The 25,276-nt window shown below is 38.9% G+C and overlaps 1 protein-coding gene across 2 annotated transcripts; it reads right to left on the reverse strand.

The window, feature by feature from the left end:
* Positions 1-1,712: 1,712 nt before the first annotated feature.
* On the reverse strand, positions 1,713-25,233 carry TMEM87A (transmembrane protein 87A). 2 transcript variants are annotated; one of them, XM_088167001.1, is made up of 20 exons: positions 25,043-25,233; positions 23,535-23,592; positions 19,946-20,043; positions 19,024-19,137; positions 17,358-17,411; positions 17,202-17,258; positions 16,122-16,266; positions 15,352-15,413; positions 13,258-13,441; positions 12,335-12,434; positions 11,509-11,602; positions 10,539-10,611; positions 9,382-9,486; positions 8,231-8,289; positions 7,911-8,014; positions 7,491-7,564; positions 6,233-6,294; positions 5,244-5,299; positions 4,042-4,072; positions 1,713-3,703 (listed from the first exon to the last, which is right to left on the reverse strand). In XM_088167001.1, exons 1-20 carry the CDS (start codon positions 25,172-25,174, stop codon positions 3,662-3,664), a joined length of 1,704 nt encoding a protein of 567 aa, XP_088023127.1. In that variant the 5' UTR covers positions 25,175-25,233; the 3' UTR covers positions 1,713-3,661. The 2 variants fall into 2 exon arrangements, with proteins under 2 accessions (XP_088023127.1, XP_088023126.1); XM_088167000.1 differs by lacking the exon at positions 10,539-10,611 and adding an exon at positions 11,168-11,243.
* Positions 25,234-25,276: the final 43 nt, after the last annotated feature.

The raw sequence follows: 25,276 nt of genomic DNA on the forward strand, positions 1-25,276 counted from the left end.
TGAAAGATCAAAGCACAGGATTGGGAGAACAAGCATGCCATTCTTGCATTCAACTTCTTTCGTGCTCAGGAATGAACATTTTGTGCTAAAGCACAAAACTGCGCTAAGTCAGATCCCCCTTCACAGATAGCAAAACTGCGAATTGCCAAAGGTGTTACAGCTCAGCCATATAGCTGGTCTTTTTAACCAGGGATCCCTACAAAAGGGAAAGGAACATCGCACCGATGTAATGAAAGGAAATGTTTCAATAACACTGGGTAATAATGAATTCACATGGTTGTAGTCTAGAGAGCAAATGATTTGTGAAGCATTACCCTCTTTAGACTTTAAGATGCAGCATACAATTTAAAATACCGTATACAGTAAACACGAGGACAAATAAAGCCCACAAACTCACACAGCCCTACATCTGCAGAATAAGATAAACATAACCTTCCCTAGGTCTTGTGATCCTGACTCACTCTGTGCCTATCAAGCCTCCTGCATTTCTTTACCAGGGCATGTGATCTCTTACTCAGTCCCTCCTTTGGAGTTCCTAACAGGGACATCTTGTCACCCTAACAAAAAGCTGGTCAACATCATCTTCTTCACTATGTTCCCAGTTTTCTGTATGGTATGCAGATGTATGCTGTAATTCCAACAGCCACTTGTCACAAATAACAAATCCATACAGAACTAATCAGGCACAAGAACTCTAAAGTACTCCTGTCAAGACATTTACTTTTTCTGCAAGCAGAACATTATTACAAACAGCTTTTTAAAGAACCCTTGCAGATCCCAGACCTAAGACTAGATCTTTTCTCCCTCTAGCTCACCAAGTCTTCAGAAGAGTTTGCATGATTTGCTTTTAAAAGAAGGGATATATATTTGAATTGTCTTCCCTGACTACATAACTAAAGGCAACAACCTGCAAGATTTCTGCTTTTAAGCATTCAGGCAAGCTAGCTCACTGAAGCTTTCCTGAGTTTTTCCAAGTCATGGAGCCAATATGACTTTAGGAGCAAGATCAAGTTTCAGAAGAGACAAACATCTCTCAGTACAACCTGCAAACCTGACCAAACATGCTGAGGGAGAGGCCACCTGGCTACAACCTGCCAACACACCTTTTTGCTCCTCACCCACGTCTCATCCACTGCCATCTCTCCTGCAATGACAATGCCATAGCGTGCACAATTGTGTGGGAGCTGGGCTCTCACACAACTTCTCCCAAAGACTGCAGTCAAGTCCCAGCACACGCCTGCTCTAGGCTAGGAAGCTGTTGCTATTTTCCAACAATACAGAAACTCTGCTAAACGAATGAAAAACCAAAAATTGCTAAGGGGTCAACAAGCTCCGTGTGGAATCCAGGACAACTTTAAATACTGCTGGAACTGAGTACAAGAATGGAAAGCTAGAAGGCTTCAAGGATTGCCTAAGACCCCTGTAGTCAGAGGCTGAAAGCGCCACACTGCTATTAGGTTTATTTTAGCTTTTAAATTATTAATTAAACTACAAATACAATTAGGGAAAATGGTTGGTTAACTTTTTTTTCCAGAAATTTATGATTTGCCCTATCTCCGTTAGCTTTTCAAATGGCAGACTTCAATCTTGAAAAGAACTGTTGGGAATAACTGCATTATATATACCATGGACTAAGAGCCAAAATCAGGCAGCTTTGTGAAGGTGGTAACACTTCATGTGAGAGAAGAGAAAGAAACTGGAAGGACACAATGTGAGCCTTTCTACTCTTTGCCTAGCCTTTATTAAATAGTACGTACAAACTTTTGTGCTTGCAGTAGAGAACATTTTTACCTATTTGTTTCAAAAAACCCAAACAACCCAAAACAATAGGATTTCTTTAAAAATTAAAACAAAACAAAAAAAATTAAATAGCGAGCTTTGTGTAGCTTTATTTCACAAAATTTCCTCTCCCCAAAAGGACATGGAGGTAATTTTTTTTTTCATCTATATCAATTAAGCATAGCAAATTAGAAGTGTTTTGTAATTAAAGATTCTATCTGTGGCCTGAAGAAGATGGCAGAAGAGCTCCAGCAACTCTTGCAGAAGCAGTGAGGTGCTACAGCCACAGCTTTTTTTCTCTGCCCCTCTGCCCTCCTCACGACACAGCTAGCAGAAGATGCTATGTCCTGCCTCAGCTACTGTACTGTAAAGTGCCATGTTTCAGCTTGAATTGCTGATAAAGGGGAGCTACAGCTAAGCTACCAAACCTTACAGTGGAATGAATGGAGTACAGGCACATCTTCACTTCTGCTGACATAGCTATGAGAAGAACCAGAAAGGCTGACGCTCTATGCTGTTCCAGCAGCAGCCACATCTGCTTCCCAGACACCCAGCAGCTGCTTGCCTCCTAATCGTCAGTTTTAAAGGTTATGAACCCAAATTAGAGCTTTTGTCATACAGTCCATGACAGGTTTCCATGAGGAAGTTATTGCAATTTCAGCTGCTGCAGCCAAGCAGAAACCAGAACATTGTCCAAAAGCTCTTTTTCATTTCAAAAGGAGAAACAAAATGCAATTATACAGAATAGAAACCTGCAACTTTTACTGAAACACAGTGATTTCAGAGTACCCCTTGGCCACACAGGGACCATTTGGGACAGGAAAGCCCAGCATCAAATCACTTACATGGGAAGCAATTCTAAACAGACGCTGGGAACAGAACTGTCCCAGCACTGTGGACTCCCCATAAATCCTCTTTCAAGTAAGGCAGGCAGTGCTCACACCCTTGGAAAGCAATGCCATCTTCTCGTAGAGGAGTGCCAACTTCTTGGTAGGAGATGTTACACATGAAAGGAGAAGAGCTCGGCTGAAATATCCACTTCGTATGTGCTTAACATGTAGTCAAGCACTTGTGGAGCACTGCAGGAGTGGTTCTGGTGATGTTTGCTTTCGTTGTTTTATTTGTTGGGGAATTTTTTTCAAATAAATCATGCAACACATGAAAGGTAGGGGCAAATCATTTTTCCAGGCATCCACCACATTGCCGGCAATGAGATGTGCCACAACAGCAAGTGTGTTAGCTCTAGACAGCTGTTTCCTACAGGTCAATGGCATTTAAAATAGAAAATCTTTCATACACAGTGTTATGAATAAAATTGCACTTGATTTTGTTAAAAACTCATATCACTGTAACTTTTCCAAATATTTCCTTTCTGGCATCTTAATTTTCTTCATCAACAGGAGCTTCTCTCTAAAACTCTCTCATGCGTAGTGAACATATGACATACAACAGCAGTTGTTATCTACCAGAAAATGGGTCTGCTGTTTCTTCAGTGCTTATTTCTATCTGTTCCCACCCTCCCCCCAAAAAGGTACAGGAAGTTCACCTGTAAGTGTCAATTGTAACATTAAAATATAAACTCCTCAAGCAGACATTAGGAATTTTAGTTTCACAGATTAAATATTTGAAAAGTTACAGAAGGTGCTGGAATAGTACACATGTCAACTGCTTAAAAATCCAAACTTGCAGCAACTTTAAATTCAAATTTCCAAAGGGTTTATAATGTCCTTGTGAACTTCTTCCACAGCAAGACACCCTCCATGACATTAAAGCATCAAACTTTCAAGGCTGAGATCAAGAGACAAATCAGCAGGATGCACTTGCTCCACCAAGCAACTTTAATAAGAGGTGTCTCCACTTCCAAGACCAAAAAGCTACTCCTTCATTCCATTTTGGACCTTTCAAAGTGGGTAATCATTCTTTCCTGCAAAACAAAATACCCAATCTTGTCATTTTCCCCTGCAGATTTACATTATTCAGAACATGCACATTCACAACAAACGACACTCTCATGCGTTTTAAGTCAGGAGTCCAACTTACACAGCAGATACACCACTTATTTTAGAATACATATTTAAAATACATTTGTACTCTAAGAAGTTGCACCATGGTTGCTCCCACTATCCTTTCCCTCTTGCAGTATTTTACTGCTGCACTGACACGAGCAGAATCCAGTTCTAATAAGCCAAGACCTTATCAGCTGACTCATGACTCCCCTGGCATGTCAGAAGACTAATTCGAACTGAAGATTTCTTTACTGACCTCATCTGAATCCAGAAGAGCTGGAAGAGCACTGCAGTGGGCAGAAAAAGAAGTTAAAATAATTAGAGCACGTACTAAGAGCATATTGACAACCATTTTTACAACCTTATGCTACTTTTTAGGGCACAGAAAAGAAACAGTGAAGACAGACCTTTCAATTTAACAGAAATTAGAGAAATACACAAAAAAGACCAAGGAATATTCTCAATGATCTTCACAGTTTTAAAATTATTTTTTATTATGATGCTTATTATCAACTGAACTATTTCCAAGTTGCCATGAAATAAATTGCTTCACTCATACTGCTGAATTGCCCTGAAGACATTTACAATATGGGACATGTGGTAAAAGCATGTCCCAGAAGTCAAACAAGTTCCACTGGTATTTCAGCCTTTCCAGCTACAATAGATCTCCCACCTATTGGGATCTTGGCTCTTCACAACCCTGGTCACACTCTCAGAAAACTCTGCAGCAGATTACCTCAAAGTGCCCTTTCCTAACTTAAACCAGTCTAGTCCTTTTTTTCTTAAGGAATCCTATCAGTTTTCAAAGAATAAGTATTAAAACTGGGAAAACAAAATTCAATTGTGAAAACGCACTTTTTTCCTCTTAAAACTTCACCTAATTTGTCTTTGTCTAAATTCAAGCAGTTTCGTACTTGAATCCAGATCCTCTGCCAAAATTTCCTGTTCAAATTTGTGAACGCACTTATCTATGAACTTTGGTTTTGTTATGAAAAATCTAGACACTGACACTACTAGCATGTAAAAGTTATTAAAAGCAGAGGAGATAGAGACAGTGTACATAGCTAACTATATTACCATGAGCCCAAAAATGACATCAGATGTTGCAGATAAAGCTGAAAACTGGATTACATTATTCCATGGTTTGCATTCAGTAAGATTCTCAAAGGTCTTTTCAGAGCACTAGAAAAAGGTTTGTTTGATCTTTGTTTTCTGGATTTATGGATATTGTTTTAACTTTAGTAAAATGCAGACCAGTCTGTGGTTTCACATTGCAAGAGACTGGTCCTTAAGTCAGCTTGTGTGGAAACCCAGCAGACTGCACACAAGGGATCAGAGGCCAGTGCCAGGCTGGACCCAGCCTCTGCCCAGGGAAGTGCAGCATGCACATGATAAGGCATTCTAATGTACTCCTGTGGGAAAGGAACCTGCCTTTATTGTGACTACAGAAATACTCACACGTCTGTCACTGATGAAGGAACATTCTCCTCTACCCACTTCAGGTCATCCTCTTGCTATAAGTATAGAAATTAAACAAAAAACAAAAGTCAGTTTTTCCACAATGCTGTCATATGCAAGCCTTTTTCTTCTCAACCTACTGGACAAAAACCAACGTATTTATAATGTCAGTTAAAAAAGTAAAAACAAACACACAAAAAAACTACTTCAGTTTGATTTCTGGATTAGAGAAAATACATTTCACGGGAAAAAAAAAGTAAAGAAAAACCCACCCACTCACTGCAGCAGTCCTCACCACTACTCCCTCGTAAAATAGAAAAGTTTGATTTCATCTTATCTGTCTTCAGTAAGTAGTATACAGCTGCAACCAACCCTTGAGAAAAACAATGCTAATGACAAAAATACTATTGCTATTTTAATACATTCCTACAGGTTCTTTCCACTTTTAAATTTATGCATGAACTCTATGAAAAGATTTCAAGAAATCTTTTAGGCTCCTAGATGAATGTGAAAACATCTTGCTTGTAAGTCACATGGAAAAAATGCATCCTTCCCCAAAGTATTTAGGTAGGTACATAAAAATATACACATCATCCCAGTCATGTAATCAATCACAAATCTCAAAACCAGAGGGCAATTTACTTAAAATATGGCTCAGCCTCCTTCTCAAACCAACAAACTTGTAAAATAATGCATTAATCACCATCAGAATATTGTATTATATAGTTCTATCTTCACTTCTGCATTTCTAAAGAACAGACTGAATTCTTAAGTTCCCACTGTATTTACAGGAAACCTCACGAGAAACACGTATTTACTTCTTTTCAGCAGTACTATGTTAACTTATACTTTGACTAACTCACACTCTGAAGCAAACCAAAAAGCTCCCATTTAGTGCCTCAAAAGTTGGCATATTTGTGTGCTCCTAATAGCAGTAAACAAAGAAGAGATGAATCTTATATTCTTCAAGGTACAGAGGTCATACTCACAACTTTGTTTGCTTTTACATTCCCATTTGGTTCTTGCTTTGTACTTCTCATTTTCATTCCCTCTGAAGCCAAAAGAAGAAAAAAGATTGGGGTAACTGAATTATTATAATTGTTCATAGACTAAGTGAAACTGTTGAGTGTTCATTCGGGATATTTCATCTGAGTCAAAGAGACAAAGTTAGAAAGCTAATGATTTAGACTGCTTCCCCTTTGAAAGGCTTGCAGTATTTTTTCCTGACAGGTAGAATAAATCGTTTTTCCTGAATTTTACAATTTTACCTAGGAAATATAAATTTATACTCCTTTTATTTAAGCCAGACATCAGCAGCATAGAACTCAGATATAGTTCCCAGAGAGGCTGTGGAATCTCCATCCTAGAAGATACTAAAAAGCCATCTGGCTTTTTAGTACAGTCAGTACCAGCCCAGGTCAATGTGCTCTGGGTGTCCCTGCTTGAGCAGGGGGCTTGGACAGCATGACCTCCAGAGGTCCCTTCCAACCTCAACCATTCTGAGACACAGGCAACTCCCAAAGTTTATTTTACCTACTGACTGCTCACCACTCACTTGGCTGCCTGAGAAGCAACATGCATCTCCTAGCCTGGCAGGTAGCCAGATAGTGCTTGTTTGCCAAATGCACCTAATGGATTACACACTTCTCCTCTGCTCCCAAACAAGCCAAACAGCACTGATATATCCCAGCACTGATATATCCTGGCATATCCTGGCCATGATTTGTGGACAGACAGCAGTAGGCATGTAGCCCTACCTTTTACACAGCTTATAAAGAGAGGTGTTACAATAGACAATTTCATGAATAAACATATTCACTCCTACATTTACACTGGACATTCCTATGCTAAGTCTTAATGTAGAAAATGAAGTAGATTTCAAAGTTCAGAGAACAGATAATAAATGAAAATTCTTAAATGGGATTTTAATAGACAACTGCACAATAAACCACTGTCTAGCAACAATATCCAAGAGATTCTTGTCATCACAACTGGATTAAAACCAAAGACATATTTAATCAAACAAAGTCCACTGGACATGGCAAAGCAATCACAGCAGTAGCAGTGTTTTCAGTGTCAACAGAAAACCCCAGAATTAAGTAGGTGATGTAAATACTAAACATAAAGCCAGTGTTTCCTCTAGAACTCCATGTTGTCAATGGCGATTTTTGCCAGAGAACAAGACACCTTCCTCCACAGAACTGTCTTCAACACTGAAATTGAGTGGAAATCTTTTTTTTCTCTTACCAAAGCTTTCCTTTAACATTGGCTCTTTCTGCTCATCATCATCATCCTCTTCTGACAGTGGTGAGAAAGCAAACCTGTAGAAGTGAAAGAATGAAAGCTACCTTAGTATTCTATCTCGTGTCTCCCAAGAGATCCATTACCCCAACATATACATGGTTTGATTATTCTGTGTAGCTCATTGACTGTTTAATATCAGTCTTAAAAAGAAAGTTTAAGTTACTTCTTTTTAAATAAGCTGAGCACCAGGAACAGAATGGATTTTATGTATGTAACTTCTCTAGGTTTACCTTTCCCTACACACTCTGTTTAGTATCCTTATTGATCATTGTACAGCAACTAAACATCATCCACCAGTACTTTTTGAACAAACAAGCATTCCTAAAACCCAGCATTTTTAGGAAGATGTAAGAAAAGCCGAACCTTTGGTTGTTAGCAGATGGTCTCCACAGAATCATGATGACAAAAAGGATCATTGAAAACAATAAACGCCAGATGGCATCATCCACCCATAGCTCTTGCCAGTCCTGTCAAGAAAACCAGCAGCACAAATGAAAGATGTTGTGAAGCAAGAAATTTCATGTTTTCATTGCTTTCCAAGGCTGAACTAAAGGCATCTGTCAAAGAGGCTCATTACCCACAACAGTGAGAATTTTAGCCTGTGGTGCTGTGCACCAATCTCATTGCCAAATATAAATTTAGCAAGAGGCAGCAACTGTAGAAAGCATTTAATATAAACTCACCGACTGACAGTCCACCAGCCTGAACTTCATGGTTGTCCAAATGATGAATACAATGGATGCTGCAATATTCAAACAAACAAGCTGCTTATTACTACAAAAATACCCCACTAACAGGACCGTGTTTCCCAAACAAAGATCAAAGACCTGAATACTCAAGTCTTGAAATACAATTTAATTAGTTTTGGAAAACAAGAGATGAATCTATTGCACTGACCTTAAACAGAAATTTAGGCATATACCAGTATATTTTACTCATGTGTCTTCACAGACACAAAGCATAAATCAAAAATGGAGTATTTAGCCAACTCCTAATCACTATTCATTGTTCTTATATCACTTTTATCTAGCCTTCAAACCATGGTTTCATTATCGCTTGAAAACTGACCCTGAACTGAACAATCTGATCTGTTTGAATGCCTTAAGCGTACAGATCCTGACCCACAAGAAGCTCCAACACCCAAACTATGCCCTTACCACAGTTTGAGACTTCCCTCCACTAGTATTTTAAGATGACTAAGAACAAGGTGCTGAAAGGAATTTCATCAGAACCAATTTTCAAAAGGAATGTATTTTTTTGCTTTTCTGTTTAAATAAAAAAGTACAGTCTTTAGAAATTTTCCGCTTCTTCTATTGATAGCGGAGAACCTGGAAACATTTATTCTTGAAATTCAGTTCATCACATATAAATGGAAAAAGAAACTCAATGTGTATTCTTCCAGAATAGAGGGCACTATGTTACCAAACTAAGAATACAGTTTTTCCAAGAATCACTCTTATCTGCAGACATCTTAAAAATCCCATAGCACACAGTGATACTGCAATTTTGGCAAAAAGTATCTCTGTGAAGTTAGAAGACAGTAATAAACTTTTGCCCCTGGCAGTCTGAAGTGGGACAAAAGTGCTCTGTTAGAGGAGCTGCATAGAACTACTGATCTTGTTAACATCAGGACTAATAATCCACTGTCTCTGAAATATCAACATAACACTTGGCAAAGACCCACTTTTAGAAATGGTCAAGTGTTAGAAATACCACAAATTTTGATTGTACTTACAGAAAGGTCACAAAATTTAAAATTTGCTCTAGTGACCATATCAAGCCCTATATGGAAATGAAAAGTAGTTATATTTAACCGGAATAATTTTCTGCTTACCTGCTACTGCCAAGATGAGTGTGTTGGTGAAGTGTCGATACAAAGACAGTTTCACAACATTCCTTCGAAGTTTTAGCAGCTTCATGGTTTGAGTTAAGCTGATGAATATGTATACAAAGTCAAGGAAAAGTCTCTGAAGGGACAAGCTGGTCACACAGACTTAGGAGGACACAGACCTTATGATCAACAGCTCTCTCAATCACACACTTAGCTCTCCAAAAAATTAGACGATTCTCAATAGAAAATTCATCCTATGACAAAGGTACCAGAGAGCAAAATCTGTCCTTTTCATGTTATTTAGTCATCTACACCTATAACTCTTGTCACACAAAGATGGTAACCAATCCTCTATTTTGGACTATGGCCCATTCCCTCAGGAAAGAGTTGGCTATGCTTTCCAGAAATGAAAAGTAAAATCTGAACTAGAAATTTGTTAAAATCTATTTAATGCACATGAGTGCCTTCACATTTTCTTTTATTTTATTTCCACAGTGACAAAACAAGTGGTTAGGAGAGATATCGTGATAGGGGAGAACTGTGGTTGCCACAGCTGGGCAGCAAGCTATTCACACTTCAACTAGAGCTTTTGTGATTGACTTGAGCTAAGAACACTTTATAGGGATTTTGCTATAGACAAGTTCAGCACTGGATGTCAGTTGCTGAAGTCACACAAGATTATGGTTGCTTGGAATGAATATGTCAGGACACCAAGAAATATACACTGTCTCATTTTGTGATTACTTCAAGACTAGTTCAAATTTTACAGAAAGACTTTTAGGTTTGAAGTTGCTAAGCAACCTTCTCCCAAATTGACAAATTGAGACATTTCTTCAAAGGCTACTGCTCTGGTGCCATGACATGCTACACTAGTAAAAATTACTTTCATACTCAAAAGTGAGAGACTGATAACAGGCAGACTATATTCTGGAGCAGCTTTACACAGACACATTCAGTTCAACAAAAACTAGGTAAGCAATAGGCAGCAAAAGCTTACCTAAACACTCAACTACAGAACTTCTATAACCTTTACCAGAAGTAGAAAAAAATAAATACTTGGATCTTACTTTTTAAAAAAGTTCAGCCAAAAAAAGAGAAAAAAAAAAAAAAAACAAACAAATTCAAAAGAAAATACACCCCATCGAGTAAAACAGTGAAGGATATCCACCAGCACAGGGCAGTATCTAGGAAAGCCAGGGGAATAAAAGCCAAGGAGGCAAGATCATTCTGGGCCTGGAGACAAAGAAAGAGCCAATAAGAACAAACTGAAAAGAAAACAAAGTAGAGGAGTAAGGAGGGTCAGGCTGTTTTATGAGAAACCACCAATACACCACCACAACAGTTCCAAGTTTTGCTACAGAAACAGAGGGCATGAACCAAGAGTTTAGTCCAATGCACAGAGGGGAACTGACAATACCACATTGTCAGTTCTAGTTCTCCACCAGCAAGGCAAGAAGCAGCTTTCCAGATTAAGTCAATCTAGCACTGTTAAAAGGAGTCTCTGCTGAGGCAATTGCTGTGATTAATTGCTCTGGCCACTTCCATTATAGAAAACTAGCAACCTCCTTGTTAGAGATGTAGTAATTAAATCTTTTACACTCTCCACGGATAAACTGAAAGCTCCACCAGCAACCATGAGTTTGACTAAAAAGGTAAAACTTTCCTTTGTGTATACATCATAAACTTATCAAAGTCCTAACAGAAACAAGCAAAACCTTTTTTCCTTTCAAGTGTAAGACAGAAATAATGAGCTATGAATAAGGTCATACATTCTGCAGTTTTTAAAAGGATATCCACAAAATAATACAGGCATCAATCATGGACAGGGCCAAGTTTGCTATCAGAGCCACAGTGTCATAGAAAAACTGGAAAAGTATCAAATATATGACAGGTTAAATACTTAATCCCAAAAACAGAATAACAGAAATCTACAACCCAAGATGCACTTAACGAATCCAGTAGCAGCAGCACCATTCACACACACTTCCCCAGGCACAGACTCAAAACTGGAGCAGTGGGAATTTGGGTTGGTTGCTGTAAGGGAGGGGGTAGGAAACCAGCTGTTCACACAAATACATACAGCCAATAGTGTCTGTAGCATATGGTAAAATTCGAGCAGTTATTACTGACCCCTGTGACTCTAAGAACACCTTCCATGCCAGAAAATAACAGATAAAGGGCTCCAGCCATAACTACTTTGTGAAGAGTCACTCCAAGGCGAGGCCTGTAAGTAACAAAGTGAATTTCAGATTAAGTAGGGAACAAAAAGTGAAGTCATGTCAACTTGAATCTAAACATAAGGTATGACACATATGAATAAAAGGTTATGTCCAGATCCAGAAATATTATTATGGTGCTTGAAACTCACTATTCATTCTGACTTATGGTATGATGTGACTAAGGGAGGCACTGGCAACAGTCCTGTTCTTCAGTTAACCTGTTTTCCTAAGTTAACCTGTTTAGCTTTTTTTGACCCTTTCACTAAGTCTCATCCCACTTCCTCATCAGCTCTCTCAGCAAACCCACATTGCCAAAAATTCCCACTGCCACCTAGCATGTGTTTTTACCATTGAATACAGCTGTGGACAGACAAATGAGCCACAATCTTACTGAAGCAGATCACCTCCCCCATCAGTGATTCTTGACCTACCACATTTACAAAAGCTCCCCTCACCAGGAAGGCAGGCCCACAAAGCTCCCATTCCAGTCAGTGGAACATCTCAACAACAACTCAGAAACCCACCCTACAGCTGCACACAGAAGTAGATGGAAAGAAGACAGTATGGAACTGTCTCTGTTTACTAGTGAAGAAGTTTAGATCTTCAGACCACTTAACTAAAGCACTTACCTTTTAGCAAACAAAGTACAGAGAGATGAATATTGCCCCAAATTCTTAAAAACCAATAGCAACATCCCTTTAAATAGAACACAACAAACCCATAACAGAATTACTCACTTGACTATCCCATATCCCAGGCTGACTATGATGACCAGAGTTCGAGCCAACGAGCGCTTCACAGCAGAAAGAAGTTCTGCCAGTATTACTGCTCCTTGAACTACCAAAAGCAAAGAGGAGGAACTTAGTTCATTAAAATATAATACCTCTTTAATTAACTACTGCATGCAATTATAGTATTAGTATATATAGTATAGAGCAGACATACAAGGTAGGCTCTTCAAGTGCTTTTTATTAGTCTTTTTCATAGTCTTTTTATTTTCTACATCGGGAGCTAGCTTTCAGAAATGAGAGGTCACTTGGCAAAAAATAATATACAGAAAAATTTTACATCCGACCTAGATACTCTTCCAAACAAGTCAACCAACACAACCTTCTGCACCATGCTAATTGGGTATGGCCAATTAGAAAGTCATAACGATTTTTACCTGCAGAGTTTCATTTGTTTGCATCAAGACTGAAACTCAAAACTAGAGTAAAACAGTTTTACATAAAGGGAATCTCTTAAAATAGATTATGAATGGGTTGCACACTAAGAGTTATCTACAATGCTGTCATGTTGAACAAGGAGTTTCGAAGTATCTTTTCAAGGCCAATACCGATTTTGAGAAAATAATTACAAGCGACACTGAGCAAGTGCTATTTCAAACTTAAAACCAGCACTGCAGCACAGAATGTAGCATTCTATATTCCTAAGACACCACTCTCAGGAGTCAGAGAAAGCAACAGCATTTTAGCAGTAGAAGAACACAGAGCATGATGTTTACAACATCTAAAAATACAAAAACTCTGGCTCCCTGTTCTTTGTTTTGAAACAATCCTCAAGTAATGATATAGTTAACGTGGATCTGCCATCCCAATTTAGCATAAGGCTTTAGTGCTATGCCCCCTCAGTTAAACTGCACAATGCCGCTGGCACCTACCGGATTCGCCGGTGTAGCGGATGTTCTGGAACTCGGCATAGAAAACGGCTTTCTCCAGCATTCCCAGGAAAATCACGGCACCAATCCAGAACTGGATCCTCAGGAGATCCCGCCAGTAACAGGCTGACCATGCAAGCCACAGAACCCCGAAGAATACGTACACAATACACATCACCATGAAAAACTATTATACAAAAAGAAGAAAGAAATGGGAACTTCAGACCAAGAAAAATAATTTCCTTGTTTCCCTTCCACAGCTGTAAGACTACTCTATTTTATGCCCTAGGATGGCAACTTTGGAAGTTTTTAAATAGAAAAGCATTGTTTCATTTGTCCTCTCTGGACTCTAACAGTGAGAGTCTGACTTCTCACTACAAACAAAGGGAATGAGAGCAACTGAATTTCTGCACAATTTCTCCCTTGAAGAATAGTCTGCTAATTTATTCACAGGCAATTTTTTCTAAGCAAGATATATGCTACTAGATTCCAAAAAGAATTCAAGCAAATCATCAAGTACTAGAAACTCTATTTGTTCTCATGAATTGTTCTATTAATAACTTCATCATACATTTACAGTACTCTGCAAATAAACTCACGGGCCACCTCTAGACACCATTCCACTAAGAACAGAGATAAGCAACTAATGCTGGTATACCCTGTGTTCAAATAATTTGACAACTTTTCTCAAAAGTTAATTTCCAGCAAACTCAGTTTTTAACCAAGTGTTAGGCCAGCAAAAAACCTGCAGCTGAGAAAGAAATCCAGATATTAGTTTAAATATTAATGTTTTGTGGTTTTTTGTTTGGTTCAGTATTACTTGCTTCAGAAGAAGTTTGCATGGTATGTCTCAAACAGTAAATAATGAGCTTGACAATGTTACTCAATGCTGAATTTTCTAATCATACCAAAGAAATTTAAAATTTTCTAAAGGACACTAAGATTAAGAGGAATTGGGAGAGAATAAGACTAAGTGAATAGGAGGAAGTAGTTAGCCAAAGCATAGGACACTGCTTAATAATCAAGCAGTCTCCTCCGTCAGAAGACTTTTTTTAAAAAAAACAACCAAACACTGAAATTAGCTACACAAGCCATGAAAACTTTCACAAAGTGAAAACATCTTCCTTAGGAGAGCAGCTTACTGATCCTTACACATTTTCACACCTGACCAATCCATGCAGCTCAAATGGTAAGAACCTAGGCAAGATAGTTCACATGCAGATGCTCCACTGAGAAAACATTTGGAGATACAGATTCTTTTCTGGTCCTGTCACGTGGGATATTCACACTGGTGAATTACATTTCAATAGAGCTGCTGGAGGCTTTTTGCTTCTGCAGGAAGTAAAATGTGTGTTTCAAAAATACTGCCAGGCTCCACTATTGACAGCCTGCTCTTGCCAATTCAGTCAGGCTAGAGACCTTACTTGTTATTGATCCCCAGCTAAAGTCTGTCTTCACTACATAAACACTTGAAGTTCTTTTATTGTTTAGCCTTCTCAACAGAAGAAACTACAAACCAAGTCAATAGCTCCTTTGAATAAAAAGGGGATTAGCTCTTTGTAGCTCAATTATGCTTTCACTACTAGGCAGTATTAAAGACCTCCTCATGGGGAGTAAGACAGCTGGTGGAGGAACCAAGATTAAGCTGTAAAAGAACAAAGAAAGCAGTGACAAATGAAAGGGTAGCTGGAAACAAAAGCATAGAATAGCAGATTTTCTAATATATGAGCTAAGGAAAATAACAGCAGCAGTAAAACCTCTCAGTTTAGAACTAATACTGATAACTCCAGGAACTACAAATCAACAACCATTAATTCAAATAATCCAGAGAAGGACAACATTGACAGCACATGCAAGCAACTGAAATCTGTGTCTGTTTTCCCTAGCCTGTACTCAGTACCAAAAAACACAAAACAAAACAAAAAACCAACCAAACAAAAATCAAACTAAAAAATCAAACTAAAAAACACCTCAGGTAAGTAACTTTTTCTCCTGAGGCATTGGTTCTGTGTTTCCTGCAGTATGACAGCAGAGTATTTAATCGACATTCAAATCAACTGACAAAAGTATAGATCAAAGAAAAGTTGGTTTACTTACAATCATTAGAGGGTAGTCTGCAAGTGAAAGATACTCATATGGCCCCTTCAGTTCTACTATCACTGTCAAGAGACAATCCAATAACCAAATCAAATAAGAACCAAAAGGAGGAAGGCAGGATTTGACTTTCACTTTGTGTAAAAAAATTCCACATCTTCACATGGCCTTTAAACCTAATTTGCACTTCAATAAAAAAAGCTAAGACTCATAACATACTCAGCCAAAAGCATGCAGTTAAAATTACACACCCCATTACCAAGTAACTCATGGCAGTACTTAAAAGTAATTTTTGCTGGAGATTCACGTATAACAGGAAACATCCAGAAACACATATAAGTTCACTTTTTAAGGGGATTTTTAAACTTCTCTAAAGTTTGAATAGGTTATCAATGCAATGTTAAATATAATATAATATCAAGGTGGTAATTATGATCTTTGTACTCTAAGTTTTGACTTATAAGTATAGATCACTGAACTGGTCTGCGCATTTCTTAAACAAAACACCAAGCCTCAAAATTGAAATGCTTGGGATTGACTTTTTGTGATTTCTATCAGTAAACTGACAGAACAGTCTTAGGATCTTCAAGGCAGAAGGAATCACTTCTTTTCTTAAATGAGCCATAGTAAGAGTCTACCTATGTGAAGTGAAAGACCGTGTCTTATGAAATTGAACCATACTGTATATACTAAGAGTACCTTAGAATACTTAGACTGGGAATACATAAAAATGGTGCTGTATTTTCAATTTACTGTATAAAGAGCTATCTTACTTGTAAAGGGCTTGTTCTGCTTTGAGGAAGGTGCTGTTCTCTCAGTTCTTTTAACTCTGGCAGTAGAATCCTTTGCAGCAGGTCCAATTTGCACAATAAATATATATGGCCCATCTCGCCAAGTTTTGATAATAGCATTCATTGCCTGAAAATAAAACATCTCCATGTAAATAGTGCACAGTCAAGAAGACAAGAAAAACACAGCTACAAAAGACCATCTACATGCACACCACTTCCATGACTACTGCAGAACTGTGATAAGGATTTTTTTTTTAATAATAGCTTCTCCAAGAGAAATTCAGAATTAAGAGCATGCATTTCTTTTAAGAAATCTCTTGACTACAAGATCCAAAGCAAATAAAATATTATATATATAAAACTTTATACTGTTAACTAAATATAAAACTTAGAAACACAGTAAACTTCAAAGAAAAAGGATAAATTTATACACACCAATGTTGCCTTTAAAATACCACTTTTTCTTGCTCCACTGATTCTTTACTTTGCAACTGCACACATCTATTTATGTTTTAGCTTTAAAATAAATGGCCCTTTAAGTACACAAGGAGTAAAATACGTTTTCTTTCTTGGAATCCAGGACATTCAATTTGAAGTTATTTTGAAAATTGTTCCTACATAATTCTTGAACATAATATATAATAGATACACGAAGAGACATGAAAATCAAAAGTATTCAGTCAACTTTTTAAGTACAACGTTTCAAAAAACTGACTGAAGACAAAACCAAATGTATTCTGTAAGAATTAGCCATCATTTAGAGAAGATAATTTCAATTACTATTTTAAATTACAATAGAAAAATAAATGTATTTTTTAATTTAAACCATTGGTTTTAATGGTATCAGTTCTATATTTCACATACAGAAAAAGCATTTACTCTGATTACTGTTTTTCCACACAGCACTACCTAGTTTCAAGCTAAAAAATTCCAGGTGTCAAAAAACTACAGAATATGCTACCAGTCAGTTCTTATACAAAGAAATAAAAAGGTAAAAAAACCAAACCAAAACATAGTAAGACTGCTGAATTACATGCCATAGTTTAAATTCAGTATACATACAATCTTATCAGTCACCATTGAGTAATTTCCTGCACTCTCTTTCTTATCTTTTACGCCCTTAGAGAGAAGAAAAAAAAAAAAAACACAGAAAAATTAGTAAGTATATATGTCAAAACTACCTATTACTACTCTCACTCAGAAGGAAAGGAAAATTACCTCTTGTTTCTCAGGTGAGAGAGGCTCCGGATGAGCAAATTCTTTATAGAAAATCTGCACGATATAAGAAAGGTACAGAATTTATAGACACTTTATAACTTTATAGGCACTTCACACCTTAACATGACATTACCAGGAAAGCTTCCAGTAAACATCATTATTCTTTGAACTGCTGTATTGGAGAGCTTTCATTTTTCTAAATCCAACAATTGTCCATTTCTGCAGGGAGTCTTGAATACTTAATGTTATGTAATTTGAGAGTTACTTTTCCTCCCCTCAAATAACAGGCATCTATTTTTAGAAACCAGACATGATAGTAGTGAAGTTAATTTCGTTTTTGAAATATGAATCAGTTGAGTATCCCCATTACAAGATAAAGTCTACACAAACAGATACAGGGTTTTGAGGTTTCTGCCTTAATCTATGCAAATTAAGTCCTTAGATGAGTGACTGACTATTAGAGATCTAGATTTTTCCAACTGTCCTGAACTATGGTGACTCGAAATCTAGTGAAACTGCTATACCACAAAGATAAAGCTGAACCATTTAGAGAAGAAATTGCTACGAAACTTCAGAAATTAGTATCTGACAAGAATGTATTGTTAAGAAATCCAGACTTTCCAGAGGAACTGGATGAAACCTTACTTAAAAAGACTTAAAACCTTAAAGACTTTCACAAGCATGTTTAGTTAGAATGCCCAAGTCCACATTACACAGGTAAAACCAAAAGATCTCTTCTACAAATCCAAGTAAAAGCAGAACTGACGCTTCTCATAATATTAAACATAAAAAGCATTTATCACAGGATTTTTTCTTTCTTTTTAAAAACCTTTCAAGCCAACTCCACATATCGAAGGAATTAGAGGCATGCAAGTAGATTATTAAAAGCCACAATTAGGCATTAGTTTTTTCCTTAATAAAAATAACCCAAACAACCAAAAATACCAAAAAGCAACCCACAACACTAGGTTCAATAGTCATGAGACATTTCCCAGTATTTTCTATCCATAATCTTTTGTATAAATGAGGAATGGCTGAACACAGATCCAACACTCCACAATGTGCCTTCAATTCTTATATATACCACTAAATAAAGACAGCAAATTATACTGGTATTATCATCAGTCTGCTGATATACAGCTGGTGTAGAGCTGATATCTGCAACTTACTTCCCTATGCTAATTTTGTCATCTTGCTTTTACTTGATTTGTTTCAAACATATTCTAGCACACCTACTCCATGAGTGCTTAAGTAATACATTTTTCAACACTTATTTCCATTATTTGAGCAATAAATGCCAGCCCTTTATTGATTCAAGTTTAGTGGGATCTTTACACTGCTGCCACTTCTACTCAACTAGCATAAGCCTCCTGTAAATGAAACAAATTGAGAATACAAGGCCACAAACAAAAAGAAGCATTGAACTGCACATTACTTTTACAGTGATTTGGTTGGGTTTTTTTCACTACCATGAGCAAAATGTTGAATAGCAAGCCAGAAGTGAAGGAAAATTAAAAAATCATCATCACAGCTTGGTTGTCATAAACAGATAAAAAGAAGTACCTCCCAACCTGAAGTGCTACTTACATAGGATGCCAATAACAGGAATTATCACCTTCCCAATTACTGTATAAGACAGAGCAAACTCTGAGGTTTCTACCCATACCTGAGGCTTGAAGAGCTCAGAGCAATTTGGAAAGACAGAACCAGTGGCATAATATCCTGACCAACCCGGATGCTCTTCAGCTGTAGTCCCAAAATAGTTATCTGCTTGTTCATCCTGCCAAACACAGTAGAACTTAGGTTAGCATCAAGTATTTCAAATAGTTTATCTCAGTAGACAGCTGCAAGACCTGGAGGGCTCCATCCATAGTTTCACTCTGCACACACTCTTGAATCAAATTTAGTAGAATACGGGCATCAAAACCACACGAGACTATAAAAATGATGGTACCACAGGCTTTGAGTAAGAATTAAAAAGTAGAGGTGCAGCATAAAATATAAACTTCAGTCTACACAAACAAACTCTGCATTACTATTTTAAAGAGTGAAGACTCAATCCTGTGTTAGATTAGTAGTTACAACTGTCATAATTAATAATTTGAGTAAACATGGAAAAATATTAACCATAGAAAGCACAATTATGTTCTACCACATTTGACAGAAACACTATACATTTTGTACAAATTGCTAAGACTTGCAATGTGCATCCATAAAGAACAGAATTTAGACTTAACATGTAAATATTCAATTTTTTTTTCTCTTCACTGTCATTAAGCATTCCTGCAAATATTTTCAACTACCATAAACTCACTCATTAGAGTCAATGTAGTCACTTAAGTTCCTGGGTTTAAAACAATTTTGACAAACACTTCCACCTGACCCAAAACCCAAAAAAAGTCAGCAATTGCAGCAAGCTGTTGATAAAATTCAATCTATTCCAGAAATTTGTTATCTTCCAGTGGAAGAATGTGTCTTCCAAGCCCAACTTGCACCATAGATGCAAGAGAGACATCTCTAAATCCCCTCCTCCTGAGATCTGCTTACCTCTAAAAGTCATAACCTATGTCTTTCCATGGAATTCTTACCCCAAAGTTGAAGACTTCATTGTAGCAGTCAGAGTATCTTAAGTACCAAGTAACATTCAAAGTCTGGGAGGGTTCACAAGCTTTTTCATCTCCTTCAACTAAGAAAAAAAAAAATCAAACAAACAGCAGCAACAAAGAAAAATCAAACGTGAGATATGTACGACACCATCTGCCTTCCATTCTGTGCAAAACTAACATAATTAAATTTTAAACATGAAACTGAAAGCAAAACAATAGAAAACTAATTTCCTCAAGTAATTCATTACTGTTCAGTGAAAGAAAGAAGCATTCCATTATAACATTATACAAGTCTATTAAAGAGCTGAAGATAATTTGGAAACTTTTTGTTCTGAAGACAATCAAGGATGTTTCAGCAACGGCAAATACCAAACGAGGAGAACAGCAGTGACTCCAATACACAAAAAGGGCCCCTCTGTCAGAGACAGGGGCACATGTAACAGGCAGAGAAAGCCAGGAACAGGATAATTCTAAGCAACTTCCTCATATAATTGAAATATAGCAACACCATCACCAAGGAAATGAAGGTAAGATTGTGCCAGTCAAGATCCACCCTCCCAAAAGACAAACAAGATATCTCTATACATTAGCCCCTGCCGTCAAAGCTGGAATGCTACCTAAAACAGCAATAAGACAACTTTCCACTTTGATTTACTAAATAACATGCATGCAAAGTGAAACACAAGATTTTCTCCCTAGTCAGGAAAGGCTGTGTGGGGTTTTGTGTTTCAAATCTCCTTCTTAAACTAAAGCCCAATGAAGAGAATTTGATGTTAAGAAGGCAAGCTCAACCCTTAAATAAAATGAGCAGTGACTATTCAGAGTCTTGAAAGAGCCATTTAGATGATTACATTTGTGTTTCCCCAGCCAACAAATGGCAAAACTCTTTTGAGTTAAGAGAATACTTGCAGTGGTTAAGAAGTTCCCACAACTTTACAGGCAACATTCATATTAGAGGATGCATCCACAACTTCCTTACATGTACACTTTTAAGGAATGTTTCCATACTAACCACTGCAGGTTGAAAAAACAATTAGAAGGAAAATCCTGCCACAGGGTATTAATTGACTAATCCCATTTTACACCTTGTGAATACTAAAGCATCTCAACAACTGAGTTTCTAACACCAAAAATTTAAGCAAAATCACTGAAAAAAGGAGTTTCCTTATGAGACCTTCTGGTAAGCATGAAAACAAGGCATACATGTTCCACATTGCCCTAGATGTTTCAGAGGTACAACAAAGAAACTAAAAGGCAGCACAAGCACTGCAGAGACATGGGCAGATGGTAAATTCTTTGATGACACAGGCTATTCTGATAAAACTGACTAAATGAGGAGTACCCCAAAAAAGTGCTATCAAAAAATAAGATTCCAAAATACCTTTTAAATACCTTTTCCTCTGTGAGAAATAAATAGGCAACTACATATTCAGTGGTAGCACCCATAAAGGTAAAATAGGTCACTAGAACAATCCACAATATCTGCAAACATCAAAATTACAGAAACCTTGAAAAGGAAGTACTCCAAAAGTCAGAAAAAGTATCCATGGTATTTACTGAATTCAGCAATATGGAAATCTAAGTTCCTTAGCCTTCAAACAAAAGCCAGTAATATTCAACTTGAATGCAGTCCTTGTGCTCATTTACAGAAAGCAGGATTTCTATCACGATCCCATACAAGAAACTAAATGCCTTCTAAAACAACACTTCAGAAATGTAAATAAAAATAAATTTATTATTGACAACACTACATGCCAGCAGCAATCTTCCCAGTCAGAAGCAGAAAGCATCAGACACCAATATGTCATACAGATATAGGAAAAAAAAAAGAAAATAAAATTAAAATGAAGAAGAGGGGGAAAAAGAGATAAGGAGATGCAGGTGCTCAGGAAAACCATGAACGACCCATGAGAAAGGGTCATGTTGCCCACACAAACATCACACAGCAGATGGAAGAGGCAACAGACAGGAAATTAAAGGAGACCAGTTTCCACACAAGAATGGGCAGAAAAAATACGTAAAGTTGAGGCTTCCCAGTATCAGATGCAGTTTAAGTTTCACCTAGACTGAGAAAATGAGGACGTTCCCAGCCTTTGTTCCTTCCTCTTTCAGTGATTCATTTTCCAAATTCATGTAAATCTTTCAATCACACTGGTATGTAAAACAGGTGTCTTCACTTAAGAATTTTAAGGCTTAATGCCTGCTTCAAGGTTGACAGTACAGTGTAATTCAAGTCCACATCAGGAGCCAGGGGGGTCAAATTCTTACCAACAGATCTGCCTTACAACAATTACAACAATTTTTTTTCCATGTCTTAGTTCCTTCTTCTGGTTATTTCAGCACCTTAGATGCCATGTCACTGTGAGTACACTATTTCTATTAAACTTTAGACAAGAAATCCTAAAACCTACGAAGGCACCAAAATGCCCTTTCAACCCCCCCTCCTTTTCCCAAGCAGCAGATTTCTAATTTTGATCCTGCAGTTGTACATTTGCAATCGTCTCACTGCAAGATGCGAACCTCAGTGTCTCAGCTACACTCGTCAGGGGGAAAGGCCTAACACTGAAGTGATGGATCTTCATTAATAACCACTCAAATACTACCCTATTTCAGATTAATGTGGGATCAACAGATGCACTTCAACAAACTCTCTTTGAAACACTGTCCCAAGAAGGGCATGTATTGGAACTCAAACCTGAAAAATAACAAGGTGAGTACAGACACCAGATGGAGATTCAGCAGCTTTCCCTCAAGGTAAAAACTGGTGCAAACAACCACTGAAAGTGTTCAAAAGTGCATGGCAAAGATTTCACACTTTTCTAAGTCAGCTACTCACTTCTATAACATCTTATTGCCATTTAGATGCTGTCCTCATGTTCACAGGTAAGAGGGTACTTCACATAAACTTCCCATGGAGCAGTAACCTACATAACCCACAGACCTGGCCAGATCAGCAAAGAGCAATACAAAGAAGAAATGGGAAGGCTGCCAACATGTTTGCTCCACAGAACAAACTCAATGATCCCAGTCACACACTGCGATCAGGAGGAAAAAACACCTCTCAGGAGAGCTCTGCTGCAGTGTGCAACATTCCCTCACCACACCCAGAAGCACTCAGCTAAAAAGAAATAAGGCTTCCAAAAAATTGCCTGCTGTATTCGCATCAGTATACAAACAGCCCCTGTCCAGCTGGCAGCAGATCTCCCAGACAGGGGAATTTAACAAATCTTAGACAAGAAAAGCATACCTCACAGAAGAGTGCAGCACACCCCACACATGATTATCCACTATCTGATAGAAAGTGGTGCTCCCATTGCCCATCTTGGCATCTCCACAGAGAGTATGAATAGAGCCATTCATTTCTGCTACCACTTAAACAGATCACAAATGGGAAGCTCCAAGGCTGTTAACAGACTTAACCATATCAGAGCTGTGGCTTTCCTGCAGTGCTACATTAGCTGTCACTGCAGCCAGTGCAGTTAAACACTTCACAGTGTTGAGTTCCAAATGTTAAAAATAAGCGGGGCATCAAAAAGCAAAGAGAGTAGGTTAATCCCTTGTGACCACTTACATCTCAGAAAAATGGTGGTGTTGCTGAAGAGAATCTTCCCAAAGCTAAATTTCTTCTCCTGCAAAAGCACAAAAAAGGAACAGATATTAGCGGGCTTGATGCCTTATCTGCCCTAAAATCAAAAATCAAACAAGACAGAAATGAAAAAAGCAGTTACCATTTATTGACGGTCCTCCAGGTGCACTTACGGTGAAGTGCACATGTGAGGTAGGGCTTCGACACTTTTGCAAGTTTAGCAAATTAGCATAACTGACAAGAATCCCCAATTAAAAGCACAGTTAATGAAGTAATTCCCCTCTTGGTTCAATGCCCTACTGAAGCCTCCCCCATGCTTTTAGCACCACGTTGTTTATGTCTAAATACATGGGCAAGTGAAATGTCCTTCATTCAATAAGAAGTGAGATTATAGTAGGATTCCAGGAGTGTGTTTGTCCAACCCAACAGAGTAGGAGAAGTCCTGAAGTAAACTAAGAAATTATAAAAGTATACAGGAATAGTCTACAGAGCTACTAATAGATGAAAAAAATACATAAAATGCAAAAATCTTTTGGCATCAGGCTTAATGTCACTGAATTTCAGTAAACACAATCTTCCATTTTGAGTTTTAAGTCAATACAGTAATGAAAGCAAATGTCAAATCTGGAGCCAGACTTACTGGACTTTCCAGTCATGCTTCACCACCCTCTACCATACTCTTAAAGATGGTTTAAGAGGCCTGGGGCTTTTTGATCTGCAAGCGGAATCATCTTCACGCTTGTTGATTATAACCATTTTCTTGCTGATGAGATGGTCTGGACCATCCAACAAAAACAACAAAAAAAAAATCTGTTCTAAGAACCAAGAAGGGTGTTCACCGTGATCCTTAAGTTTTACTCCTGAAGCTCAAAAGCCTCACAATAAAGTGCATATTACTCTCACTGCCTGATAACGCCCGACCAAATCTGAGGCACAACAGCTTTCCTCCACGTAAATTCAAACATAAAGGGTTTAGAAGAAGTGCCTTCAACTTCCCTCAAGCCCGCACGTCTCTCGGTCCAGCGCTGCAGCGGCCCGGCTTTCCCGAGGCCAGGCCACGGCGCTGCCCGACGGTGCGGGCCGCCAGCCCGGCCGCACGGACAACGCGGGGCGGCCTCCCCGGCACAGGGCCCACCGAGGCCGGGCACCGGCCGGAGGGACCTTCCCTCCTTCCCTCAGGGCTCACAGCGGCGGCTCTCCCTCCGCCGCCCATCGGACTATTTCCCGCACCAGCCTTCTCTCCCCCGCCGCCACCGCCGACCCGCCAGAGCCGGCTCAAGCCCGGCAGCAGGGCAGGAGGCAGCCACGGCCCCGAGCTCCCGCACCAGCGCCGGGTCAGGCTTCACAGAGGCGCGGCGCGGGCAGGGTCGCCCCCGACCGCAGCCGTCCCGCCCGCGGAGGAGCCGCGGCCTCCAACCCGCACACGTTCGCTCCGACCGCCGCCACACCGGCCGGCCCGGCGGCCGCGGGCCCGGTCCCGCTCCCGCACTCACCAGGGTCACCGGCAGCCGCCATTTGGAGCGCTGCCCGGCACCCACCGTGCCCGCCAGCAGCAGCACCGCCAGCAGCCGCAGCAGGACGACTCCGGGCCGCCGCCACCCCCCGGAACGCGGCGCCGCCGCCATCCCGCCGTACGGAGGCCGCCGCCGCGCTGGCCGCGCCTCTTCCGCTCCCCGTGGAGGGACGCGGCGGCCGTGGGCCGGCGACAGCGGCGGCGGGCGGAGCCG

The sequence above is a fragment of the Sturnus vulgaris genome, chromosome 6, assembly GCF_052056855.1.
Source record: "Sturnus vulgaris isolate bStuVul1 chromosome 6, bStuVul1.hap1, whole genome shotgun sequence".
NCBI lineage: Eukaryota > Metazoa > Chordata > Aves > Passeriformes > Sturnidae > Sturnus > Sturnus vulgaris.

Excerpts from the sequence above, each read along its gene's own strand:
- TMEM87A (XM_088167000.1), bottom strand. The coding sequence starts at position 25,174 with ATGGCGGCGGCGCCGCGTTCCGGGGGGTGGCGGCGGCCCGGAGTCGTC. Across the intron at positions 11,244-11,508 it reads GTGTTCTTAGAGTCACAGGG|TTTTTCTATGACACTGTGGC; the intron begins GTCAGTAATAAC and ends ATACTTTTCCAG. Across the intron at positions 7,565-7,910 it reads CCATCTGCTAACAACCAAAG|GTTTGCTTTCTCACCACTGT; the intron begins GTTCGGCTTTTC and ends TCACTTCTACAG.